This window comes from Pseudorca crassidens, chromosome 7, assembly GCF_039906515.1.
Source record: "Pseudorca crassidens isolate mPseCra1 chromosome 7, mPseCra1.hap1, whole genome shotgun sequence".
Lineage (NCBI taxonomy): Eukaryota > Metazoa > Chordata > Mammalia > Artiodactyla > Delphinidae > Pseudorca > Pseudorca crassidens.
The window spans coordinates 34201293-34227841 of NC_090302.1; the positions used below are offsets into that span (position 1 = coordinate 34201293).

Here is a 26549-nt window from a genome sequence, read left to right on the forward strand (position 1 = left end):
GAAGTTTCCCTAATGGCAGTTCTTAGTCAACCATTCACCCTCAGAAGTAACTATCATTCCGACCATTTGATGAGTACTGTCTGTTTTTGAACATCATATAAATGGAATCATACGGTAACTGGCTTCTTTTGCTCAACATAATACCTGAGAGATTCATCCGTGTTGTTGCATGTGTTGGTAGTTTGTTCATTTATATGTTCTGTAGTACTCTTTTAGGTTGTTATACCGTAGTTTTTCCATTTTCCTTTCGATGGAAATTTGGGTTGTTTCCAGTTTGGGGCTGTTACGAGGAAAACATTTGTGAGCATTTTTGATACGTCTTACGGTAGACATACGCACTCATTTCTATTGTGTACATGCCTAGAGATGGAATTCTGGGTTATAGGGGAGATGTGTATTTCAACTGTAGCAGGCATTGCCGAACAATGATTATATGAATTTAAAATCTTACCAGCCGCGAGTGATAGTCCCAGGTGCTCCACACCCTCATCACCTGGTATTATCAGTCTTCTTCATTTTGAGTATTCTGGTGGGAATGGTGATATTTCAGTATGGTTTTAATTTGTATTTTCCTAATTACTTATGATGATGAGACCTTTTTCATGTGGTTACTAGCTGTTTGCATATCTTCACTTGTGAAGCTTCTCTTCAGGTCTTTTCCCTTTTTTAAGTTGGGCTATTTGTCTTTCACTGGTTTATAGGATTTCATTACGTATTCTGGATAAGTCTTTTGTCAGATATACATATTGCAAATAGCTTCTCCCGATTTGTATCTTGTCTTTTTACTCTCATAATGGTGTCTTTTGATGAATAGAGGTTCTTAGTTTTTTTTTTTTTTTTGCGGTACGCGGGCCTCTCACTGTTGTGGCCTCTCCCGTTGCGGAGCACAGGCTCCGGACGCGCAGGCTCAGCGGCCATGGCTCACGGGCCCAGCCGCCCCGCGGCATGTGGGATCTTCCCGGACCGGGGCACGAACCCTTGTCCCCTGCATCGGCAGGCGGACTCTCAACCACTGCGCCACCAGGGAAGCCCAGGTTCTTAGTTTTAATCAAGTTCAATTTGCAGTTTTTCTCTTACGGTTAATACGTTTGTGTCATGTTGAAGAAGTTTCTGGATACCTCAAGTTCATTGAGTTATTCTCCAATGTTCTCTTCTAGAAGCTTTATTGTTTTACCTTTTACCCTTTACATTCAAGACTATGATCCATTTAAAAATTGTTTTGTGTATATTGTATGAGGTAGAGTCAAAGTTCATTTATTGAAATAACCATCTTTTCCTCACTGTTTTGTAGTACCTTTGTCATAAATCCTAGCATCATTTATTGAAAATATTATCTTTTTCTCACTGAATTGTCTTGGAGCCTTTGCTGTAAGTTAAGTGACCAAATATGTATAGGTCTATTTCAGGACTCTCTCTTTTACTATCAATAAATTGGCCCCTTTGATTTAGTACTATACTGTCATAATTACTGAAGCTTTGTAGTAAATCTTTAAACCTGGTAGTGTAAATCCTCCAGTTTTGTTCAGGATTATCTTGGCTATTGTGTGTTCTTTGTATTTACATATAAATGTTAGATCAGCTTGTCAGCGCCCATTGCTCCTCCCCCTCGTGAGTGTGCCTGTGCGCGCGAGCGCGCGCGCGCACACACACACACACACACACACACACACACACGCACGTACGTGCGTCCCTCCCCCCGCCCCCCCGCCACTGCTGGGGTTTTGAATGGAATCACATTGAATCTTTAGGTAAATCTGGGGAGAATTGACTTAGATTTCTCTTAGTGGTGTTTTCAGTGTAGAGGTTTTACACACCTGTTCCTAGGTATTATTTCTTAATTCTAATTGTAGATTCTTTTGGATATTCTGTATACATAATCACATCATCTGTGAATACTGTTTTCTTTCCAGCCTTTATGCCTGTCTTGTTTTCTTGCCGTAGTACAGTGGCTGGGACCTTCATTATAATGTTGAATAGAAGTGGTATAGTGGACATCCTTGTCTTGTTTGATATATATTAAATTTTTAAAAGTTCCTGTTTATGCACAAGGGAACATAAGGGCTTACCTAGTTCATTTGTTGACCACTCTTACTTTTTGTAGGCATGGCTAATGTAAAAGCAGCCCCGAAGATAATTGACACAAGAGGAGGCTTCATTCTGGAAGAGGAGGAGGAAGAAGAACATACAACTGGAAAAGTTGTTCATCAACCAGGTAAAGTGTGTTTTCAGAAAATAGATACCTAGGTTGGTCATTTTGAGTAACATGCATAATTCTTTGCAAAGTGATGCTAGAAAATGCCACATTTAGTCTAGTCACTGAGCAGGTTGGCTTTATAAGAGTGATAAAATTTGGCAGTTTTGCTAGTAGATTAAAAATGAAACAGATTTGGCAGTGATTCATTTAACATGTCGTTTGTGTACTTAGGGTTGATGCTCTCTGTTTTATAATAGGCAGGCTGATAGAATAAATACTTAGAAGTATCTTGATAGGCTGAAATGAGGGACTTGAATGCAAGAGATAAACTTTAGGTCTTTTCTTTATGTTTAGAGGAAAAAAAGTGGTCTGTAAAGTACAAGATAGGTCTGGCATAAAAAGAATAATAAAATATTATGTAAGGTTAAAGTTTTGGTAAATCACATATATCTATATCCATCCATCCTCTGGGTGAGGGTACTTTCACACTCTTTGAAAAAGATAGTTTTACTTGATCATAAGTTTGAAGCCAGTAGTGGAATATAACAGCTTAAAAAAGCTATTCCAGTTTTGGTTGTAGCATTAGAAGTGTTGTGTATTCATCAAGGTAGGTAATAATCCTGTTCTCTTCTGTGTGTGTCTAAACTGTTGTTTTCAGAAGCTGACACCTGAAGGATTAAAATACTTATTTTCAGTTTGGGTGCCTTTTTTTTTTTTAATATCTTTATTGGAGTATAATTGTTTTACAATGGTGTGTTAGTTTCTGCTTTATAACAAAGTGAATCAGCTATATATATGCATATATCCCCATATCTCCTCCCTCTTGCATCTCCCTCCCACCCTCCCTATCCCACCCCTCTAGGTGGTCACAAAGCACTGAGCTGATCTCCCTGTGCTATGGGCTGCTTCCCACTAGCTATCTATTTTACATTTGGTAGTGTATACATGTCCATGCCACTCTCTCACTTCGTCCCAGCTTACCCATCTCCCTCCCCGTGTTCTCAAGTCCATTCTCTACGTCTGCGTCTCTATTCCTGTCCAGTCCTTAGGTTCTTCAGAACCTTTTTTTTTTTTTTTAGATTCCATATATACGTGTTAGCATATGGTATTTGTTTTTCTCCTTCTGACTTACTTCACTCTGTATCACAGACTCTAGATCCATATACCTCACTACAAATAACTCAGTTTCGTTTCTTTTTATGACTGAGTAATATTCCACTGTATATATTGGGTGCCATATTTTATGAGGGCTATTGACAAGTGTATATGTCCAAAACAGGGTGGTCAAAATGGAAATATTGAAATTGGCATGTGAGGAACAGTTGTCAAAACTGGATACATTTAACTTAGAAACACTGCAGCTGCCTGCAAATGCAAGAAGTATTCCTCTGTGGACGACAGATTATACTTACTGCGATTTGCTCTGGAGGGGAGAATTGGAACAGTGGATAACAGTTAACGGCGAGGGAGATTCCAACCCAGTATAATGAACTTGTACTTTGCACTAAATAGGGTGTTGGCACATACATCATGTGAGCCAAACCACGTGGAGTGCTGCCTCTAAATAGCAAAGCATTGGAGGGGTTCAGAGATTGAGAGACCACTTGAGCAGGATATTGTAGAAAAACCCTGTATCAGGAGGGAATGCCTTGAATTCAGTGACCTGTAAAGTCCTTATGATTCTATGGATATGAAGATTCACTGTAACTGTTTTTCTGTAGATTCCTGAATCCACCACGGGCTTATAAAGCCCTGTTCATTCAACAGGTCATGCAACAAACATTAATTGAGAACCTACTGTAGTGCCTTTGTGCTTGACTGAGGTATGTATGTGGCATGTGTCATATACTGTTATTGACGGTAGGGCTGCTGCTTGCAGTTAGCACTCTGGTAACGAATTTGTGCAGGTTAGTAAAGGTGTCTCTTATTCGCAAGCTGGCCCCATACAGGGAAGGCAGGGAGAGGCTCAAGAAAGAGTCAGAGCACTCCAGATTGGTAGGTGGCAGTTTTAATAAGCAAGGGAACTTTCTTACAAGGCTTGTCTTGGGTGGCTGTGAGTTGAGTAGATCTCCGCACCCGCTCGCCGAATCTTAAAGTATATGTAGAAGCTTTCACTGGGTTCAGTTCCATATTCAGTCCACATGGTCTCAACAACACCATACGCTCTCAACAACACCATATGCTCTCAAGGCTGTGTCCTTGAAACAGCTCCCACTGTGGGAACATGGGGCAGAATGTACATCCCAAGGAGAGAAGAAGAGAGAGTGAGGAGCCTCTGATTGCCCAGGTCCAGCTCACAGGTTAACCGGTGGTCACATCCTTGATTACCTCTTCCACAGTGTCATCTTTGGGAGAGAAAGTAGAAAAAGACCCTCTTTCTCTGGGCTGACTTAGCCTGGGCCAGGGCTCATGGCTTAAAAAGTGGTCATGGGCTGCATTTTGACACCTGTTTGCCCCCTTGGGCAGGTGCCTTTGCACAAGGAGCCTACTTTTAAGACTTTATGTGGTTGACCTCTATGGGTAGAAGAAAACAGGGAGAGTAATTAATATTTTCTATCCCTTTTTTTTTTTAGAGTCAGACACTAATTTCTGTACTTGGCAGAATTTCAGACAGTCACAATGATGAAAGGGCTTGAAAAGGAAAGGAAATGGGCTTCACTAGGTTTATAAAAGTTTGGATGTCTCCATACATACTGGAGAGGGGCCCCGTGGATTAGGACACTGCAAAGGGAGATCTCAGAAAGGGGGGTTGGGGTGGAGCTTCTGCAACTCTTGACTGAGGGAGCAATGGAACCTCTCCTTTGGTAAAAAGCTAGATGCCTATGGAGAAGAGGCTGGTTGCTTCTCTGTGCTTTTCTGCTTCCTAGGACTTTTTTTTTTTTTAATGTCTTAAGTTACTTACAATTGGTGCAGCTTAAGAGCTCTTTCTTTTCTTTCTTTTTTTTTTAGTTATTTCTGAGATATACATTTTAAAGTAATAACTAGAATTATGACTTATAACATTATACCAGAACATGTAAGATTTTTAGAAATTTCATGTAATGTCTGAAACATTTATATTAACATACTTCCATACAAATAACCCAAAGAAAGTTTAGTATTAGTTGTTTTTTTTGTTTGTTTGTTTTTTTATACTGCAGGTTCTTATTAGTCATCAATTTTATACACATCCGTGTATACATGTCAGTCCCAATCGCCCAGTTCATCACACCATTATCCCCACCCCACCGTGATTTTCCCCCCTTGGTGTCCATACGTTTGTTCTCTACATCTGTATCTCAACTTCTGCCCTGCAGACCGGTTCGTCTGTACCATTTTTCTAGGTTTCACATACATGCGTTAATATACGATATTTGTTTTTCTCTTTCTGACTTACTTCACTCTGTATGACAGTCTCTAGATCCATCCACGTCTCAACAAATGACTCAATTTTGTTCCTTTTTATGGCTGAGTAATATTCCATTGTATATATGTACCACAACTTCTTTATCCATTCGTCTGTCGATGAGCATTTAGGTTGCTTCCATGACCTGGCTATTGTAAATAGTGCTGCAGTGAACATTGGGATGCATGTGTCTCTTTGAATTATGGTTTTCTCAGAGTATATGCCCAGTAGTGGGATTGCTGGGTTGTATGGTAGTTCTATTTTTAGTTTTTTAAGGAACCTCCATGCTGTTCTCCATAGTGGCTCTATCAATTTACATTCCCACCAACAGTGCAAGAGGGTTCCCTTTTCTCCATGCCCTCTCCAACATTTGTTGTTTGTAGATTTTCTGATGATGCCCATTCTAACTGGTGTGAGATGATACCTCATTGTAGTTTTGATTTGCATTTCTCTAATAATTAGTGATGTTGAGCAGCTTTTCATGTGCGTCTTGGCCATCTGTATGTCTTCTTTGGAGAAATGTCTATTTAGGTCTTCTGCCCATTTATGGATTGGGTTTGTTTATTTAATATTGAGCTGCATGAGCTGTTTATATATTTTGGAGATTAATCCTTTGTCCGTTGATTCGTTTGCAAATATTTTCTGAGGGTTGTCTTTTGGTCTTGTTTATGGTTTCCTTTGCTGTGCAAAAGCTTTGAAGTTTCATTAGGCCCCATTTGTTTATTTTTGTTTTTATTTCCATTACTCTAGGAGGTGGATCAAAAAAGATCTTGCTGTGATTTATCTCAAAGAGTGTTCTTCCTATGTTTTCCTCTAAGAGTTTTATAGTGCCCGGTCTTACATATAGGTCTGGAATCCATTTTGAGTTTATTTTTGTGTATGGTGTTAGGGAATGTTCTAATTTCATTCTTTTACATGTAGCTGTCCAGTTTTCCCAGCACCACTTATTGAAGAGACTCTCTTTTCTCCATTATATATCTTTGCCTCCTTTGTTATAGATTAGTTGACCATAGGTGTGTGGGTTTATCTCTGGGCTTTCTATCTTGTTCCATTGATCTGTGTTTCTGTTTTTGTGCCAGTACCATATTGTCTTGATTACTGTAGCTTTGTAGTATAGTCTGAAGTTAGGGAGTCTGATTCCTTCAGCTCCGTTTTTTTCCCTCAAGTCTGCTTTGGCTATTCAGGGTTTTTTGTGTCTCCATACAAGTTTAAGATGATTTGTTCCAATTCCGTAAAAAATGCCATTGGTAATTTTTTTTTTTTTTTTTTTTTTTGTGGTACGCGGGCCTCTCACTGTTGTGGCCTCTCCCATTGCAGAGCACAGGCTCCAGATGCGCAGGCTCAGTGGCCATGGCTCATGGGCCCAGCCGCTCCGCGGCACGTGGGATCCTCCGAGACTGGGGCATGAACCCCTGTCCCCTGCATCAGCAGGCGGACTCTCAACCACTACGCCACCAGGGAAGCCCGCCATTGGTAATTTGATAGGGATTGCATTGTATCTGTAGATTGCTTTGGGTAGTATAGTCATTTTCACAACATTGATTCTTCCAATCCAAGAACATGGTATATCTCTCCATCTGTTGTTATCATCTTTAACTTCTTTCATCAGTGTCTTATAATTTTCTGCATACATGTCTTTTGTCTCCCTAGGTAGGTTTATTCCTAGGTATTTTATTCTTTTTGTTGCAATGGTAAATGGGAGTGTTTCCTTAATTTCTCTTTCAGATTTTTCATCATTAGTGTATAGGAATGCAAAGATTTCTGTGCATTAATTTTGTATCCTGCATCTTTACCTAATTTTGTATCCTGCAACTTTACCAAATTCATTGATTAGCTCTAGTAGTTTTCTGGTGGCATTTTTAGGATTCTCTATGTATAGTATCATGTCATCTGCAAACAGTGACAGTTTTACTTCTTTTCCAATTTGTATTTCTTTTTCTTCTCTGATTTCCGTGGCTAGGACTTCCAAAACTGTGTTGAGTAATAGTGGTGAGAGTGGACATCCTTGTCTCGTTCCTGATCTTAGAGGAAATGCTTTCAGTTTTTCACCATTCAGAATGATGTTTGCTGTGGGTTTGTCGTATATGGCCTTTATTATGTTGAGTTAGTTTCCCTCTGTGCCCAGTTTCTGGAGAGTTTTTATCATAAATGGGTGTTGAATTTTGTCAAAAGCTTTTTCTGCATCTATTGAGATGATCATATGGTTTTTTTCTTCAATTTGTTAATATGGTGTATCACATTGATTGATTGCGTATTTTGAAGAATCCTTGCATCCCTGGGATAAATCCCACTTGATCGTGGTGTATGATCCTTTTAATGTGTTGTTGGATTCTGTTTGCTAGTATTTTGTTGAGGATTTTTGCATGTATATTTAGCAGTGGTATTGGTCTGTAATTTTTTTTTTTTGTAGTATCTTTGTCTGGTTTTGGTATCAGGGTGATGGTGGCCTCATAGAATGAATTTGGGAGTGTTCCTTCCTCTGCAATTTTTTGGAAGAGTTTGAGAAGGATGGGTGTTAGGTTAGCTCTTCTCTAAATGTTTGATAGAATTCATCTATGAAGCCATCTAGTCCTGGATTTTTGTTTGTTGGAAGTTTTTTAATCACAGTTTCAATTTCATTACTTGTGATTGTTCTGTTCATATTTTATGTTTCTTCCTGGTTCAGTCTTGGAAGGTTATACCTTTCTAAGAATTTGTCCGTTTCTTCCAGGTTGTCCATTTTATTGGCATAGAGTTGTTTGTAGTAGTCTCTTAGGATGCTTTGTATTTATGCAGTGTCTGTTGTAACTTCTCCTTTTTTGTTTTTAATTTTATTGATTTGAGTCCTCTCCCTCTTGATGAGTCTGGCTAATGGTTTATCAATTTTGTTTATCTTCTCAAAGAACCAACTTTTAGTTTTGTTGATCTTTGCTATTGTTTTCTTTGTTTCTATTTCATTTATTTCTGCTCTGATCTTTATGATTTCTTTCCTTCTGCTAACTTTGGGTTTTGTTTGTTCTTCTTTCTCTAGCTCCTTTAGGTGTAAGGTTAGATTGTTTATTTGACATATTTCTTGTTTCTTGAGGTAGGCCTGTATAGCTATAAACTTCCCTCTTAGAACTGCCTGTGCTGCATCCCATAGGTTTTGGATCATCGTGTTTTCATTGTCATTTGTCTCTAGGTATTTTTTGATTTCCTCTTTGATTTCTTCAGTGATCTCTTGGTTATTTAGTAACGTATTGTTTAACCTCCATGTGTTTGTGTTTTTTATGTTTTTTTCCCTGTAATTCATTTCTAATCTCAGCGTTGTGGTCAGAAAAGATGCTTGATGTGATTTCAGTTTTCTTAAATTTACTGAGGCTTGATTTGTGACCCAAGATGTGACCTATCCTGGAGAATGTTCCGTGCGCACTCGAGAAGAAAGTGTAATCTGTTTTTGGATGGAATGTCTTATAAATATCAATTAAATCTATCTGGTCTGTTGTGTCATTTAAAGCTTCTGTTTCCTTATTTATTTTCTGTTTGGATTATCTGTCCATTGGTGTAAGTGAGGTGTTCAAGTCCCCCACTATTATTGTGTTAATGTTGATGTCCTCTTTTATAGCTGTTAGCAGTTGTCTTATGTATTGAGGTGCTCCTATGTTGGGTGCATATATATTTATAATTGTTATATCTTCTTCTTGGATTGATCCCTTGATCATTATGTAGTGTCCTTTCTTGTCTCTTGTAACATTCTTTATTTTAAAGTATTTTATCTGAGATGAGTATTGCTACTCCAGCTTTCTTTTTTTTTTTTGGCGGTACGCGGGCCTCTCACTGCTGTGGCCTCTCCCCCTGCGGAGCACAGGTTCCGGACGCGCAGGCCCAGCGGCCATGGCCCACGCGCCCAGCCGCTCCGCGGCATATGGGATCCTCCCAGACCGGGGCATGAACCTGTGTCCCCTGCATTGGCAGGCGGACTCCCAACCACTGCGCCACCAGGGAAGCCCTCCAGCTTTCTTTTGATTTCCCTTTGCATGGAATATCTTTTTCCATCCCCCTCCTTTAGTCTGTATGTGTGCCTAGGTCTGAAGTGGGTCTCTTGTAGATAGCGTATATATGGGTCTTGTTTTTGTATCCATTCAGCAAGCCTGTGTCTTTTGGCTGGAGCATTTAATCCATTCATGTTTAAGGTAATTATCGATATGTATGTTCCTATGACCATTTTCTTAATTGTTTTGGGTTTGTTTTTGTAGGTCCTTTTCTTCTCCTGTGTTTCCCACTTAGAGAAGTTCCTTTAGCATTTGTTGCAGAGCTGGTTTGGTGGTGCTGAATTCTTTTAGCTTTTGCTTGTCTGTAAAGCTTTTGATTTCTCCATCGAGTCTGAATGAGATCCTTGCCAGGTAGAGTAATCTTGGTTGTATGTTCTTCCCTTTCATCATTTTAAGTATATCATGCCACTCCCTTCTGGCTTGTAGAGTTTCTGCTGAGAAATCAGCTGTTAACCTTATGGGAGTTCCCTTGTATGTTATTTGTCGTTTTTCCCTTGCTGCCTTCAGTAATTTTTCTTTGTCTTTAATTTTTGCCAATTTGATTACTATTTGTCTCGGCGTGTTTCTCCTTGGGTTTATCCTGTATGGGACTTGCTGCGCTTCCTGGATTTGGGTGGCTATTTCCTTTCCCATGTTAGGGAATTTTTCGACTATAATCTCTTCAAATATTTTCTCTGGTCCTTTCTCTTCTCTTTCTGAGACCCCTATAATATGAATGTTGTTGTGTTTAATGTTGTCCCAGAGGTCTCTTAGGCTGTCTTCATTTCTTTTCATTCTTTTCTCTTTATTCTGTTCTGCAGCAGTGAATTCCACCATTCTGTCTTCCATGTCACTTATCCGTTCTTCTGCCTCAGTTATTCTGCTATTGATTCCTTCTAGTGTAGTTTTCATTTCAGTTATTGTATTGTTCATCTCTGTTTGTTTGTTCTTTAATTCTTCTAGGTCTTTGTTAAACTTCTTGCATCTTCTCTATCTTTGCCTCCATTCTTTTTCCGAGATCCTGGATCATCTTCACTATCATTAATTCTGAATTCTTTTTCTGGAAGGTTGCCTATCTCCACTCATTTAGTTGTTTTTCTGGGGTTTTATCTTGTTCCTTCATCTGGTACATAGCCCTCTGCCTTTTCATCTTGTCTATCTTTCTGTGAATGTGGTTTTTGATCCACAGGCTGCAGGATTGTAGTTCTTGCTTCTGCTGTCTGCCCTCTGGTGGATGAGGCTATCTAAGAGGCTTGTGCAAGCTTCCTGATGGGAGGGACTGGTGGTGGGTAGAGCTGACTGTTGCTCTGGTGGGCAGAGCTCAGTAAAACTTTAATCCACTTGACTGTTGATGGGTGGGGCTGGGTTCCCTCCCTGTTGGTTGTTTGTCCTGAGGCAACCCAACAGTGGAGCCTACCCAGGCTCTTTGGTGGGGCTAATGACAGACTCTGGGAGGGGTCACACCAAGGAGTACTTCCCAGAACTTCTGCTGCCCGTGTCTTTGTCCCCACGGTGAGCCACAGCCACCCCCGCCTCTGCACGAGACCCTCCAACACTAGCAGGTAGGTCTGGTTCAATCTCCTATGGGGTCACTGCTCCTTCCCCTGGGTCCTGATGTGCACACTACTTTGTGTGTGCCCTCCAAGAGTGGAGTCTCTGTTTCTCCCAGTCCTGTTGAAGTCATGCAGTCAATTCGCACTAGGCTTCAAAGTCTGATTCTCTAGGAGTTCCTCCTCCTGTTGCTGGACCCCCAGGTTGGGAAGCCTGACTTGGGGCTCAGAACCTTCACTCCAGTGGGTAGACTTCGGTGGTATAAGTGTTCTCCAGTCTGTGAGTCACCCACCTAGCAGTTATGGAATTTGATTTTACTGTGATTGCGCCCCTTCTACTGTCTCATTGTGGCTTCTTCGTCTTTGGATGTGGGGTATCTTTTTTGGTGAGTTCCAGTGTCTTCCTGTCGATGATTGTCCAGCAGTTAGTTGTGATTCTGGTGTTTTCGCCAGAGGGAGTGAGAGCACGTCCTTCTACTTCGCCATCTTGGTTCCTCCTCTGTTTTCTTCCTTCCTTCCTTCCTTCCTTCCTTCCTCCCCCCCCTCCCCTCCCCTCCCCTCCCCTTCTTTCTCTGTGTTGGGATTTAGTTGCGGCATGCGGGATCTTTTGTTGCGGTTCACAGGCTCTTCGTTGCAGCACTCAGGCTTCTCTCTGGTTGGGGCTTGGGGGTTTTCTCTCTCTAGTTGTGGTGTGCAGGCTCCAGGGTGCATGGGCTCTGTAGTTTGCAGCACGCCGGCTCTCTTGTTGAGGCTTGCAAGGTCAAGCTCAATAGTTGTGGCACGCAGGCTTAGTTGCCCCCACGGCATGTGGGATCTTGGTTCCTTGACCAGGAATCAAACCCGTGTCCCCTGCATTGGAAGGCGGATTCTTTACCAGACCACCAGGGAAGTCCCTCTGCTTCCCAGGATTCTTATGACTGGGTACTCTATCTTTGCTGAGGGCGGTGTCCCTTGAACCCTTTGCAGCACACGCCCACCAAGGATTTCTTTGTTAATTTTAAAGACAGTCTATTTTTGTAGCATAGCTGAGAAAAATCAAAATAATTTATTTGGGTCATTAAGCTTTGCTGCCTATAAAACAGAGCCTATCAGATGCTTTTAGAATCTAGAACAGGGTTCTTCAGTATCACCAGCAAGGCTTTATTAAAACACAGGTTATGGGGCCCCATCCCTAGGGCTTCTTCTGATTTAGTAGGTCTTAGGTAGGGACTGTGAATTTGTTTCTAACAAGTTCCTGGGTGATGCTGATCCTGCTGGCCCAGGGGCCACACTTTGACAACCTCTAGTCTAGAATTAAACCCACTGTGTACTCTAAGACTGCAGGGGAATGCAACCATGTGGAGAGAATAGTGTGTAACAATGAGGTCAGTCACTGTTCATACTGTCTTTTTAAAAAATTATTTTTAAAAATTGTGATAAAATATACATAACATAAAATTTACAATTGTAACCTTTTCTTTTTTGGGGGTACGCGGGCCTCTCACTGTTGTGGCCTCTCTCGTTGTGGAGCACAGGCTCCAGACACGCAGCCTCAGCGGCCATGGCTCACTGGCCTAGCTGCTCCGCGGCATGTGAGATCTTCCCGGACTGGGGCACGAACCTGTGTCTCCTGCATCGGCAGGCGGACTCTCAACCACTGCGCCACCAGGGAAGCCCTACAGTTGTAACCTTTTAAAGCATATGTTTAGTATGTTTAGTGGCATTAAGTACTATACCTTTATGTTGTTTTGTAACAGTCACCACCATCCATCTCCAGAGTTTTTTCATCATCCCAAAATTGAAACGGTCCCATTAAACAGCAACTTCCTGTACAAACATTTTGATGTATTATCTTTGAGACTGTTTTTGATATGTGAATGAGAATGTAATATTTTTCTTTTATAAAAATGTCGTTAGGAGCATTTCCCCATTTCTTTTTTTAAAATTAATTAATTACTTAATTTTTGGCTGTGTTGGGTCTTCGTTTCTGTGCGAGGGCTTTCTCCAGTTGTGGCGAGCGGGGGCCACTCTTCATCGCGGTGCGCGGGCCTCTCACTCTCACGGCTTCTCGTCGCGGAGCACAGGCTCCAGACGCTCAGGCTCAGTAGTTGTGGCTCATGTGCCCAGTTGCTCCACGGCATGTGGGATCCTCCCAGACCAGGGCTTGAACCTGTGTCCCCTGCATTGGCAGGCAGACTTTCAACCACTGCGCCACCAGGGAAGCCCTCCCCATTTCTTAAATATTCTTTCAGAACTTTCTTTTTAATGGCTACATAATACTCCTTTTGATGGCTGCACCATGGTTCATTTAAATGCAGCTCTTTTGTTTATTTCTTTTCTCTATTCTAATAATTATTACTGCAGTGAATATATTTGGAGGTAAACTTTTGTCCAGCGCTCTGATTCATAGCAGTAGGGTAACTGACCCAAAAGTATGTATATTTCTGGTAAAGTTTACATACTTAAAAAAAGTTAAATTAACATTGCTAGAAGGAGTAAACAACCTAAAAGCAAATAAACAAATGGACATATTTTTCCAAATGAAATAACATGATCATGTTGAAGAGGGGGAGGACAGAAAGAACTAGTCCAAATGATTTATGAGGACAGTATTTGACAGTATATCCTTAATTTGAGGTGGGTGGTGTAAGGGGAAAACCACAAAGTTCCTGAACTCATTTTATAGAATGGTATGAGTGAAGAAATTTTGCAACTAGTTTAGATGTATTATTGGCTCATGCAGATGAATGTATTTCTTGATGTTGTTGGGAGCCAAGGTTCTCATTGTAGAAGAAAGGACATACAAATATGGAATGGGAGAAGGCAAGAAAGAACCTTGTGGGGATGGATTAGAATTGCCAGTATCAGTGTGAACTCATGATTTCTAAAACATGTATATGTGTATGCATGTAGAAGTGTATATGTAAACTAAAAAATGAATTCAGCAAAGTTGCAGGAAACAAAATCAATATATAGAAATCTGTTGCATTTTTGTACACCACTAGTGAACTATCAGAAAGAGAAATTAAGAAAACAGTCCTGTTTACAGTTGCCCATTTATCAGAAAGAATAAAATACCTAGGAATAAATTTAACCAAGGAGGTAAAATACTTGTACACTGAAAACTATAAGACATGAATGAAAGAAATAGAAGACACAAATAAATAGAAAAACATTCTGTGCTCCTGGGTTGGAAGAACTAATATTCTTAAAATGTCCATAGTACCTAAAGCAATCTATAGAATCAGTGCAGTCCCTATCAAAATTCCAATGGCAATTTCCCACAGAAATAGAACAAACAATCCTAAAATTCACATGGAACCATGAAAAACCCTGAATGGCCAGAGCAATCTTGAGAAAAAAGAACAGAGCTGGAGACCTCATGCTCCCTGATTTCAAATTATATTTCAAAGCCATTGTAATGAAAACAGTATGGTATTGGCATAAAAACAGACACATAGATCAATGGAACAGAAGAGAGAGCCCAGAAATATACCTACACATATGGTCAATTAATTTATGACAGAGGAGCCAAGAATATACAAGGGGAAAGGACAGTTTTTTCAATAAAAGGTGTTGGGAGAACTGGACAGTCACCTGCAAAAGATTGAAACTGGGCCACTGTCTTACCTCATACACACAGAATAATTCAAAATGGATTAAAGATTTAAGTGTAAGACAAACTGTAATACTCTTAGAAGAAAACAGATGGGGACTTCCCTGGTGGCGCAGTGGTTAAGACTCTGTGCTCCCAATGCATGGGGCCCAGGTTTGAACCCTGGTCTGGGAACTAGATCCCACATGCATGCCACAACTAAGAGTTTGCATGCTGCAACTAAGGAGCTTGGAGCCGTAACTAAGGAGCCTGTGAGCTGCAACTAAGACCCAATGCGACCAAATAAATAAAAAACAAACAAAAAAGAAAATAGATGAAAAGCTCCTTGACATTGGTCTTGGCAATGATATTTTTGGATATGATACCAAAAGCAGAGGCAACAAAAGCAAAACTGTTAAACAAGTGGGACTACATCAAACTAAAAAGGTTCTGCACAGCAAAGCAAACCTTTGAAAAGCCCACCAACTGAAAGGGGGAAAATATTTGCAAATCATACATCTGATGAGGGGTTAGTATCCAAAATACATAAAGGACTCCTACAACTCAATAGCAAAATACCAAACAATCCGATTAAAAAATGGGCAGATCTGAATAGACATTTTTCCAAAGAAGACGTACAGACGGCCAGTACGTACATGGAAGGATGCTCAACATCACTAATCATCAGGGAAATGCAAATCAAACAACGGTGAGCTATCACCTCACACCTGTTAGAATGGTGGTTATCAAAGAGACAAAAAATAAGTGTTGGTGAGCATGTGGATAAAAGGAACCCTTGTAAATGTAAATCAGTGCAACTACTATGGAAAACAGTATGCAAGTGCCTCAAAAAATTAGAACTACCATATAATCCAGCAATCCCACTTCTGGGTATTTATCCAAAGAAAATGTAAACAGTAACTCGAAAATATACATGCACCCCCATGTTCATCGCAGCATTATTTACAATAACTAGATGTGGAAACAATCTAAGTGTCCATCGATGGATGAATGGATAAAGAAAGTGTGATGTGTGTGTGTGTGTGTGTGTGTGTGTATATACATACAGTGGAATATTATTCAGCCATAAGAAAGAATGAAATCTTGCCATTTATGACAACATGGATGGGCCTTGAGGGCATTATGCTAAGTGAAGTAAGTCAGAGAAAGTTAAATACCATATGATCTCACTTATATGTGGAATCTAAAAACAACCCCCACCCCGAACTCATAGATACAGAGAACAGATTGATGATTGCCAGAGCGGGGAGGAGGAGGGAGGTAGGTGAAATGTTTGAAGTGGGTCAAAAGGTACAAACTTCCAGTTAGTCATGGGAAAGTAATGTACAGCATGGTAACAGTAATACTGTATTACATATTTGAAAGTTGCTAAGAGACTAGATCTTAAAAATTCTTACGATAAGAAATGTAACCGTATGGTGACGAATGTTAACTAGACTTACTGTGGTGATCATTATGTAATGTATACAATTGTTGACTCATTATGTCGTACACCTGAAACTAATATAATGTTATGTCAGTTATATCTCAACAAAAAAAGTGTACAGTACATGTATGAGTATTTGTGTCTATATATATGTATATTTCTCAGCCCTGTTCACAGAAATGGCCGTGAAGCAGAGGTAGCCCAGTAGCAATGAGCACAGCTGGTGTCCAGATCCTGGATGCTGATACTGTTCTCCACTAAAAGGAACCAGGGCCCTTCAGAGAAATAGCTGATTCCAGGGTTGGGGCAGGATGGCTACAAGATGAGCTTGGGACATTTTGTAATGCCAGAAAATATGTAAGTGTTCAGAAAGTGATAGAAGCATGTTACAGAGGCATAAGTGTCAGCTTGAAGGGGCTTCCACTGGCCAAATTTCAGACAATTTGAATGCTAAAATAATGAAGGACACCATTGAAATAATAGGAATCCATGAGTCTATATGGATAATAAATGTGTTAGTGAATGAAGGACTGAATGGGGGAGGGGAAGGCTCTTGATTACAGTAGACTGGCAATTTCCAAATGGTAAATGTAAAGGGAGTGATGGAGTTGAAAAATCATCCTTATGTATATTTAAAAATTTCCATTATAAGGCATTTCTAAAATTAGGAAAATGTATGCACATTTTATGGCTTTTGATTAATAATACTGTGCAGTAGCCTCCTAATGGGTATTTCTGACTGTAGTTTCTCTCTATCCAAACACATTCCAGTAACCAGTTTTTTGAAGATACCACTCTGACTATATTTTCAGTTTTTCCTTTTGTCCATAGCTATGCCCCTGTAATATTTTAGAAAGAAGAGTGATTTTTTTGTTAGAGTTTGGAGATTAGTAATATTGAGGAGTGCTAGAATACTGACTGACCTTCTTGTGTTGGAAGTAGGTAAGGGAAGGCAGTGATAGGAATACGTTGAACAAATCATGAACAAATGGCAACTCCATTTTTCTTCCTACTGGGACTTGTGGCAGTTCTCAGAGTTGGGGCTTGGCAGTAGCAATCATCCTAAAGACTTAGGAGTAAAACCTTCAGACTTGCTGGAAAAAAAATTCTGTAGGATAAAGATTCTTAGCTAGGTATTTGAAATCTTTAAAAAAAAAAAAAAAAGAATCCGGCCTTACTCTGCCTAGAGTAGTTTCTGTGCTGGGTATTGAGGATATATAGCTAAACTAAATACAATCTCTGCCTTCAAGAGATTTCCAGTCTAGTGGTTGAGACAGATGAAGAGGAAGCTGTTTACTCTGTTGTTGGGGGTGAGGGAGAGAAAAAGTTTCCCATTTGAAAGTGAATTCTGTGTTGCCTCTGTTTTCTGTGTTACATGTTGGTGCCCATCTCCCTTATCTGTAAGCAGCTCCCCCACCTCCCTCCGGCCTTGAGACTAATCTTTGTACTCTCAACAGTACTGTGGTAGGCCAAGTAATGGCCCCCAAAGATGTCCACATCCTAACCATCCCGGAACCTATGCATTTATTACCTTGCAGAGCCAAAGGGACTTTGCAGATATGATTAAGGTTAAAGACTTTGAGATGGGGAGATTATTCTGGGTTATCCAGCTGGGCCCAGTGTAATCACAAGGATCCTTCAGAGTAGAAGAGAGGCAGGAGAGAGTCAGGGGTAGGTGGGATTATGGAAGAAGCCATAGTGATGTAAGAAGCTGCAGTTGCTGGCTCCAGCTTACATCCCTGGAGAAAGGGAGTCATGAGTCCAGGAATGCAGGTGGCCTCTAGAAGCTGGAAATGGCTGGTAATAGGTTGTCCCTCAAAACCTCCAGAAAGCAGTGCAACCCTGCCGTCACCTTGACTTTAGCCCACTGCGACCTGTGTCAGACATATAAACTACAGATCTGTGAGAAAATAAATTTGTGTTCTTTTAGCCACTAAATTTGTGGTAATTTGTTATACCAGCAATACAAAAGTAATACAAGTACCTTCCATGTTGTTTGAGTTCAAAAATACTGGGTGAGTCCATAATTTTTTCCTTTATGTTATTTCCTTTTTTTTTTCTTTTTTCCTTAAAAAATTTTTTTTTAGATAAATGTAAGATTACTTAATCAAGGTTTTATGTTGTCTTTTACGTAAATATGTTTGTATCAGGCATAAAATACATGCTGGTAAGCTAATAAAATAGAGGAGGCTCTATTCTAATCACAAAAAAAGGCAACTTAGAGAATTAATCTTCCTTTCTTTAGGACCTGTAATGGAATTTGATTATGTTATATGTGAAGAATGTGGTAAAGAATTTATGGATTCTTATCTAATGAACCACTTTGATTTGGCAACTTGTGATAACTGCAGGTACTTATTTTTATTTCAGAGCATGTTCTAAATTACTAAAATTTAATGTTTGCTTGTAGGTTTAGGGCAAAACAATAATTAGATCCATTTGGATTTAATATTTTCTTCATAAATATGTTTTTTGTTTTGGGAGTTTCCTAAAATTTCTGTATTTTCCATTTTGCTAAAGAATTACAGGAAGACTATGCTTATCAATGTTATGCCACATAAATAGGAAGGATGTCCCTGGTTCTGCCATAGATATGTCCTTTTCCTTTCTGCTGGGGGGTTGGGGGGGGCGTTAACTATCTCTCAGTAGCAGGTTCCTAACCCTTCTCTCCCCCCCAGACCCTAAGGATCCCTTTGTTTCTTTCTTTCTTTGACTAGTGTGTGTTGATACCTTGGTCAGAGGACTGGCACCTTCAATGAGAGGAGGGAAGTATAACGCCTCCAGCTACCCTTCTGGTACTCAGAACACCTCTTTCCATTCATTTTCTACTCTCCTGAATTGGCAGGGAAGAGATTAAATGAGGAAAAATCACATTCTTCTGTCATTCTTTTTCTTCTCCTAGCCTTTATCTCTTTTTGTATCACCACGGAATATTACTCACTCCACTTGGTTCTCCTGTCCCTACTGGTTATCTCAGCCAAGTCCTGTGTTGGTGTCTTTCACACCTAAAGATCCCACCTTGGATTCTTACTTAGCCCTCTTATCTGTTCCCTGTCCCCACTTCTTGTACGTACAGTCCCAGATCAAGTGCTCACACGCCTGGTGGACCTGCCTTTTCAGAGTCCCTGCTGCAGACATCTAGAGCTATCACCACTGACTTGTTGCTAAGTAGATCCCTAGAAGATAGAACGGGAGATGTTTCTGGTCTCATGATCAGATCTGTGATGGGAAATGTTCTGGTACCCACTGGAATTATTAACTCTATTCCCAGTGATGTAACAGTATCATTAATGCACACAGTGGTTAAGGCCCACAGTGTTATCACTCTCCTTAAAGTACAGATAGTGTTCAGGAACTAAATTACCACATATAACCTTACTTCCATGAGAAAATGGAAGTAACCTAATTATCAATTTAAAGAAAGTTATGTAAACATAATTAGGAATACAGCCCTCCATTCTATTTGTTTTTTCCAACATCTTTGATGATTATAGATTAGTACAATGTACTTTACCTGTCCCCTCCTTTGGTATATACTTCCAAATTATTTAGTCTTCTTAAAGTTATTCCCAATTATAACTCCTCTCCCCCTCCCCCCACCACCTGTTCTATACCTCCTCCTAAGTGTTCACCACTTCAGTAAAGGCCAACTTCATTCACTGGCTGTTTCTCTATCCCATGTTTAATTCCAAATCCATTTGGGTCTATATTTAAACCATGTCCTGAATCCATCCATTTCTCATCCTCTGTACTATTACTGCCTTAGACTGGGCCCCTATCAGCTCTTGCCTGGACCACTGCAGTAGTACTCTTGTAACTGGCCTCTTCCCCCACTTTTGCACGGTTAGTCTCTTCTCCATATAGCATTTTACTCAAAACTCTTTAATGGTTTCTAATCCATTTAGAATAAAATTGTCTTCACCATTTCTTACAAGACCCTTGCCTGTCTCTGACTTTATTTTCCATCACTCCTCACCGTCACTTACTTTAAGCATTCTGGTCACACTGGCTCGCTTGTTGTGAACTCCATTTGCAAAGCACACTCCTGTCCTAGAGTCTTCGCACTTTCTCTTCTTTCTGCTATGAATGTTCTTTCTCTAGCTATTCAGAATGTTTTCTGACTTCTAAAGGGCCCTGCTCAAATGTTTCCTCATCAGTGGCATTCTCTCGATTTCCCAATCTCTCTGAAAATTTCTGTTCCTTTACCATGCTTTGTATTCCTTTATAGCACTTTTATCAATCATCATGTTTGCTTATTGACTGTCTTCTCCTAACTAGAATGTAAGCTTCCTGAAAACAAGGCTTTGTTTTATTCTTTGCTGTATTCCTAGTACCTTGAACAATACCTAGCATGTAGATGGAGAACAAATGAATGAGAAGAGCTATGTAATTGACTATGTCTCCATTTTTACCTGGGCTTTGAAAAAGCTCAGAGCCAACTGGAAACTCAGCTGTGCTTGGTGCCTTTGGACCTTGCATGTTTATATTCCTTATATCCTGCCTCTCCTGACTTTAAGCCTTATATTTTCTTACTGATTGAGTCTTAGTTCTCATTTATATTTGCTGTGTTCATGTAAGTTATTTCAAATACTTTGTGGAAAAGAGGGACTTAGTAAAAAGAAATTCTTAACATGCTAAATAACATGGATCTGCTGCTAATATAAATAGCTTCTCAGAATTAGTAAAAGAAAGTATTTTTCTGTTGGAATTCTTATGCTGCTAATTTGACCATGAGAGTTTCAGGAAAAAGTATTTTATATGTTTCTTTTGGCATGTATGCCCCTAGGTTTGGGGACTGTTTGAAAAATCTTAATTTATTTAAAACAACTACTTTATATAATGGACTTAATCTGTTTTCAGAGATGCTGATGATAAACACAAGCTTATAACTAAAACAGAAGCAAAACAAGAATACCTTCTGAAAGATTGTGATTTAGAAAAAAGAGAACCAGCTCTTAAATTTATTGTGAAGAAGAATCCTCATCATGCACAATGGGGTGATATGAAACTCTACTTAAAATTACAGGTCTCTAATAAGTTATATTCAGTCATTTTAAACCCTGGGTCGGGTGAAGTTTTAACAGTGGACTAGTTATAATTAGTTTTTACTTACAGAAAGTTAAAAAGATCCTTTTCATTTTATTGTTTTACATGAGCCATAGTCGTACATAATGACATTTAATAACATGTTTACTTATTTTGCTTTTTGATGTGGCACTTTGAAGCAAATATATTACTACTGGGTGATGTTAGGAGTACAATTTGGAAACGAAAATGCTTGAAATGGGAGTCAGCCCTTGCCCACCTACCCCCCAAATAAAATCATAAAAAAAAATTTCAGAATTTCACAGATGCCCAGAATCTAACTCCAGCTTCCTGTATCTACCCAAGAATGGTACAAATACCATAATATTCTTTTTTTGTGCCATTACATAAAAAATATTGGGAGGCATTGCTTTAGAGCACAGTTTGATTGGAATATACTAGAAGATCCTAGTATCTTCTAATAAAGAAACCACATTGTAAAAGCAGACATATATTGAATTTTCACTAAACATAATACACTGTTGATTAAAAGATTCACCATAATTTTATGTACTATTAAAAATGAAAAAATGCTAATTAAACTGACCCAGTGCTGCCTTATCACTTGGTGCTTTTATTTTATTGAAATAGTGCCATTAGACTTACTATAGTTTTTTTTTTGCTATAAATCATGCTTGTGTGTACATAACAAGGAAAATGCAAGTACCACAGATTTATTAAGGTATTCCTAAACTTCCTAACATTCAGAGTCCAATTCTTCTGAACCACTTCTTGACTCAGAGTTGTTAAAGTACCATTAAGTTACATTAGTGATGCAGCATTTTCAGGGATGTTAAATTGTGGAAAGTGTGATGTTTTAGAATTTATGAAATAACAGTATATTACTTTATGTTAAGAAATTTCAGTTTGGCTTTATTGATTGATATTTTGGTCCCTGTAACATATTGTGAGAGATATCCTGAGCATAACTCTCAGTGTGTATATTATTTCCCTACATGTAAATAAATATTATGAAGAGTACATATATATATATATATATATATTCCAAGGTTTTTAAACTAGAATAAAGACTTGTTAGGTCATTCAGCTACCAAAGGTTTTAAAGAAAATTCATATTTTTAAGATCAGAAATTAGTCAAGTGGATGGAAATTGTTATTGATTCAGGAGAAGAGTCGTAGTGATTGATTTCCTGTGATGGGAGATTTCTGGAGATGACCTCATATTTAGATCTGCTATGGCTAATTGGTCAGCAGATTTTTTTTGGTGATCCTGCCAAAACTCGATCAAACCCACTGAGTATATGTAGTTCTCTTGATTCACGTGAAAACAAAGCAGAGAAGTGATTGCAGTCAGAGGACAGCTTTTCTATTTACACAGGTACACCTAGTTTTATTGTGCTTTGCAAATACGTAATCTTATTCATCATACATTCACTGAGGGTTTCATAGGTTTATAGATAGAGATATTATTAGAGTTGTTTCTTTTTTTTTTTTTTTTTTTTTGCGGTACACGGGCCTCTCACTGTTGTGGCCTCTCACCGTTGCAGAGCACAGGCTCCGGACGCGCAGGCTCAGCGCGGGGCACGAACCCGTGTCCCCTGCATTGGCAGGCGGACTCTCAACCACTGTGCCACCAGGAAAGCCGTAGAGTTGTTTCTTATCAATATTTAAAAACTTAAATTTCAAATAAATACTTATAAAATTGCACTTAAGTTAGATCACTCTTTGGCACCTTTGGATTTAATAATTATAACTATTTTACAACAATGAATCACAACTAATTTATGGATTCTGTATTTCAGATTGTGAAGAGGTCTCTTGAAGTTTGGGGTAGTCAGGAAGCATTAGAAGAAGCGAAGGAAGTTCAACAGAAAAACCGAGAAAAAATGAAACAGAAGAAGTTTGATAAAAAAGTAAAAGGTAAGTGGCTACATTTATATCATGAAGGACTGTGCTCTACTGCTTTGCAAAGAGCCTTTAGCTAAGTTCTTCCACTTTAAAGATACAATGTCACTGTTGGATTGGAAATTTTTTTTTTTCCATAAATTGAAGAACAAAAGACTTAAAGTTTGCCCTCAGTAAGTTGGTGTTTGAGACTCTCAGTCCAAACCTCACTGCAATTCTAAAAAAGCATGTAAGCCCTCGTCTTCAAGTGAGTCATGTTTTTGTATAGGAACGGCGGTAGGGTCAGGAATGTACCCCTGGTTAAGGGTTTGGCCTCAATGCAATCTTAAATGTGACCCACACGGTTATCAAAAGTGAAGTTTTCCACCAGCAAACCTCTCTAATTGCTTAAAATGAAAAAATAATGCCTAAGTCTCAGTGATCTAATTTAGCAGCTAGAAGGAACCTTCTAATGTCAGATAGTCTAATCACTTTTATATATGAATAAAACACCTGGAAAGGTAGAGTGACTTGTTACATAGGTGCTAGAGAGTTGGGACTGGAGCCAGGATTTCATGACCAAAAGTCTGCATTGGTACATTCATTCCTCTGTCCATACATCTGTCTATCCATGTGACTATCCATTCTTTTGTCCATCTATCTCTGTATTCATTTGTCCATGCATCCATCCATGTATGCATATGTGCAGAAGTCTGTCTGTCCGTCCATCTGTAATCAGTGTATCCAACAATTGCTAAGTGTCAGCTGTGTTCCAGGCTCTGTGCTAACACAAATGCTGGCGTCAACTTTTGTCAGAAGAGAAAGACTGATAAACTTAGTCATAATCGAGTGTGATAAGTACTGTGACAGTGATGAGCATAGGGTGTTATAGGAGCACAAAGGGCACTTGTTGGCTGTATCACAGATTCCCTACAGAGAATCTTAAAAAGTAGGCATAAATATTCTTCATACAGTAGAGTGCCAGTGTGGTGTCAAGTGTATATAGATAACATGTATTCTCTGTTTATACAGGGTTATACATATAATAAATTGATCCATTTAAAATGGGTATCGTAGCCATAATAAGTAATTTTGCTTATGTGTTTAGGATTTAGAAGAGGTTTTGGAGGGTGAATGAAGATAGTTCAGATGTCTTAAAAACAAAAGAGCAAAAATAAAAAATTGAATGTAAGCCTACCTTTTTCCTTCTTATTGTGAGGGAATTCTTTCCCCCTTTTCAGTACAAGAGTAATTCATGTGCAGTGCAGAGAAGTTAGAAAACTATAAAGAACTTCTATCCCATAATTATACTACCCAGAGACAATCATCAGTAACAGTTTAATGTCTATTTTTCCAGTTCTTTTCTATGCATAGGCCCTTAAAACATTTTTATAAAAATGGAAGCACAGTTGGACATTTATGAAGTTTATCAAAACTTCTCTGTAAAAAAAAAAAAAAAAGAAAAAAAACTTCTCTGTATTTCAGTTTCTTCAACTATAAAAATGATGATAATACCACCCACCTTATAAAAGTTTAGTAAGGAATCAGTGAGACATTACACGTAAGTTGCTTAGATGAGAACTAGGGCAGAGTGACATCCCATAGATCGTAGTATTACTATGGCATATTATGTACCTATTATAAGAATATGGCAGTTCTGCATGTGTTGCTGTACAAGGATACTCTTTAGAGAAAAGTTTTCTTTTTTTCCCCTGTAGATATTATATAATGAAGGCAGGTAAAAGATCCACTTATATATCCTTGGACTTGGGTGTAAATGTTCAAATATTTGTCAATGATTGCTTTATTCTTTAATTACAGGAAGGGAATAATAGTTGGGCATATTTCAGATTTTCAGCTTTCTTAATTTTGATTACAAATGAAAATTTTGATATATAAAATTGATCAACTTAACAGTAAGGAATAAAAATCAAAGTTTAATAAAAAAATTTATCAAAGACAGACAACCCCATGATAAACATCCTTATATACATCTTTATATAAATTATAGTTACTTAACATATCATTTCCTGAATCAGAGGGTAATAAGCACACATATATATATATATATGCCTTTGTAGAGAGGTTTCCTATAGCAAACTATGCCATGTAAGAGCCTTTCATTGAAGATTCATCCCCAGATTAGCCACTTCTGTACCACAGTCTTCCAGAATACCTGCAAGGGCCAGTTGAGAGGATTTGGAAAGACTTCTTTTGAATTTGGTCCTTTCTTTAATCTCTTCCATGTTTTACCCCGACCCTTCTTCTCTTCCAACTTCAAGGAAAGCCTTGAGGGATCAGGTAACAGAAGGCACCTTAAGGGGTGTGAAAGAGGAGGGCACATTGATAGACTAATCACATACCAGCCTAGAGTTTTTGTCAGCCCCAGCTCCCTGAATCACCTCAGCTCTTCCCTTTCTGCTGCCTCCTCAAACCACTTTCCTGATGGTATTTTGCTGTAGATAATAATATATGGATAAAGGAATTAGAAACTTATACCTTCAAAGTGATGAAATATTTTAAAAAGAGGGTCTATCTGTAGTTTTATTAGATACTATAATATTTCTGTAGTTTGGTCAAGATGTCATCTAAAGGGGACTAAATTCTATAATTTGACTAACAATAACAGATGATGGCATCTGTTTAATTTTTTCATGCTTTTTTCTGTAACAATTCTATTAAGATAGTCATATCTATTTAAATATTAGCATGAATAGAACATTTCTTTTAAGATTTACACAGTTCACATGGGTTTTTTTTTAAAGAAGTATAAACTCAAACATAATTGGCTGTTTTTCTCGCTATGTTAAATTGCTGCTATTATCCACCAGATAAACTACTGTGGATTTTCCTCATCCTTGAAGAGTTTGAATTTGCCCTAAATTTTTTCTTGGACCTCTTAAGACTGGTTTCTTTAATTCAGTTTATTTCTTGTTTGGGTGAAGCATGTTTTTTGAGGAAATTTTCCAAGTGGTTACAAGAATGGTTTATTTTCTAAGACCCTGTTACGAATCTAAGAATGTTTTTCTGTTTCTCTTGCATACGAAAACCTGAGTTCTCTCTCAGTTGTATAAACGTTACTCCATTGTCTTCTGGTCTTTAATGTGCAGAGGTCAGTGCCATGCCTTCTTTAATTATGGCTTCTTCTTGTTGATTTACTTTAGAGGTTGGTGGATATGTTCCTGTCCTCCTGACTAGGCCACAAAGGGCTGAGAGTGGAGTAGACACTGTAGCAATTAGAAACAAGGAGCTTACTATGCACTTTGCTCAGAAGGCTCAGAACAGAGAGGAATAAAAGCAAGTCTAAAAGTTTTTTTAGTTCAAAAGAAATTGGAACCTCGTTTCTCTTGGTCTTCTGATTTTGATCCACAAAGAAGCTGACACAAAGTTTACTTCTTTATGGAAAGGTAAGAGATTACATTTACCTGTTTTTAGAATATGATCTTCTACTTCATCAGTTTGAGAAAGAATTGATCTTAC

At 38.8% G+C, this 26549-nt stretch overlaps 1 protein-coding gene across 2 annotated transcripts in view; it reads left to right on the forward strand.

Moving 5' to 3' along the window:
• XPA (XPA, DNA damage recognition and repair factor) overlaps window positions 1-26549 on the forward strand; it is a 35621-nt gene that overhangs the window by 2423 nt on the left and 6649 nt on the right. The window contains exons 2-6 of one of the 2 annotated variants that reach the window (XR_010944945.1): window positions 2102-2212; window positions 18385-18490; window positions 21000-21165; window positions 22988-23105; window positions 26234-26476. Coding sequence is in view for 1 of the 2 variants with exons in the window: in XM_067743878.1 (XP_067599979.1) it covers window positions 2102-2212; window positions 18385-18490; window positions 21000-21165; window positions 22988-23105 (501 nt within the window). In the remaining variant the exon portion in view is untranslated. The remainder of the gene's footprint in view (window positions 1-2101; window positions 2213-18384; window positions 18491-20999; window positions 21166-22987; window positions 23106-26233; window positions 26477-26549) is intronic. The other variant, XM_067743878.1, reaches the window with a different exon arrangement.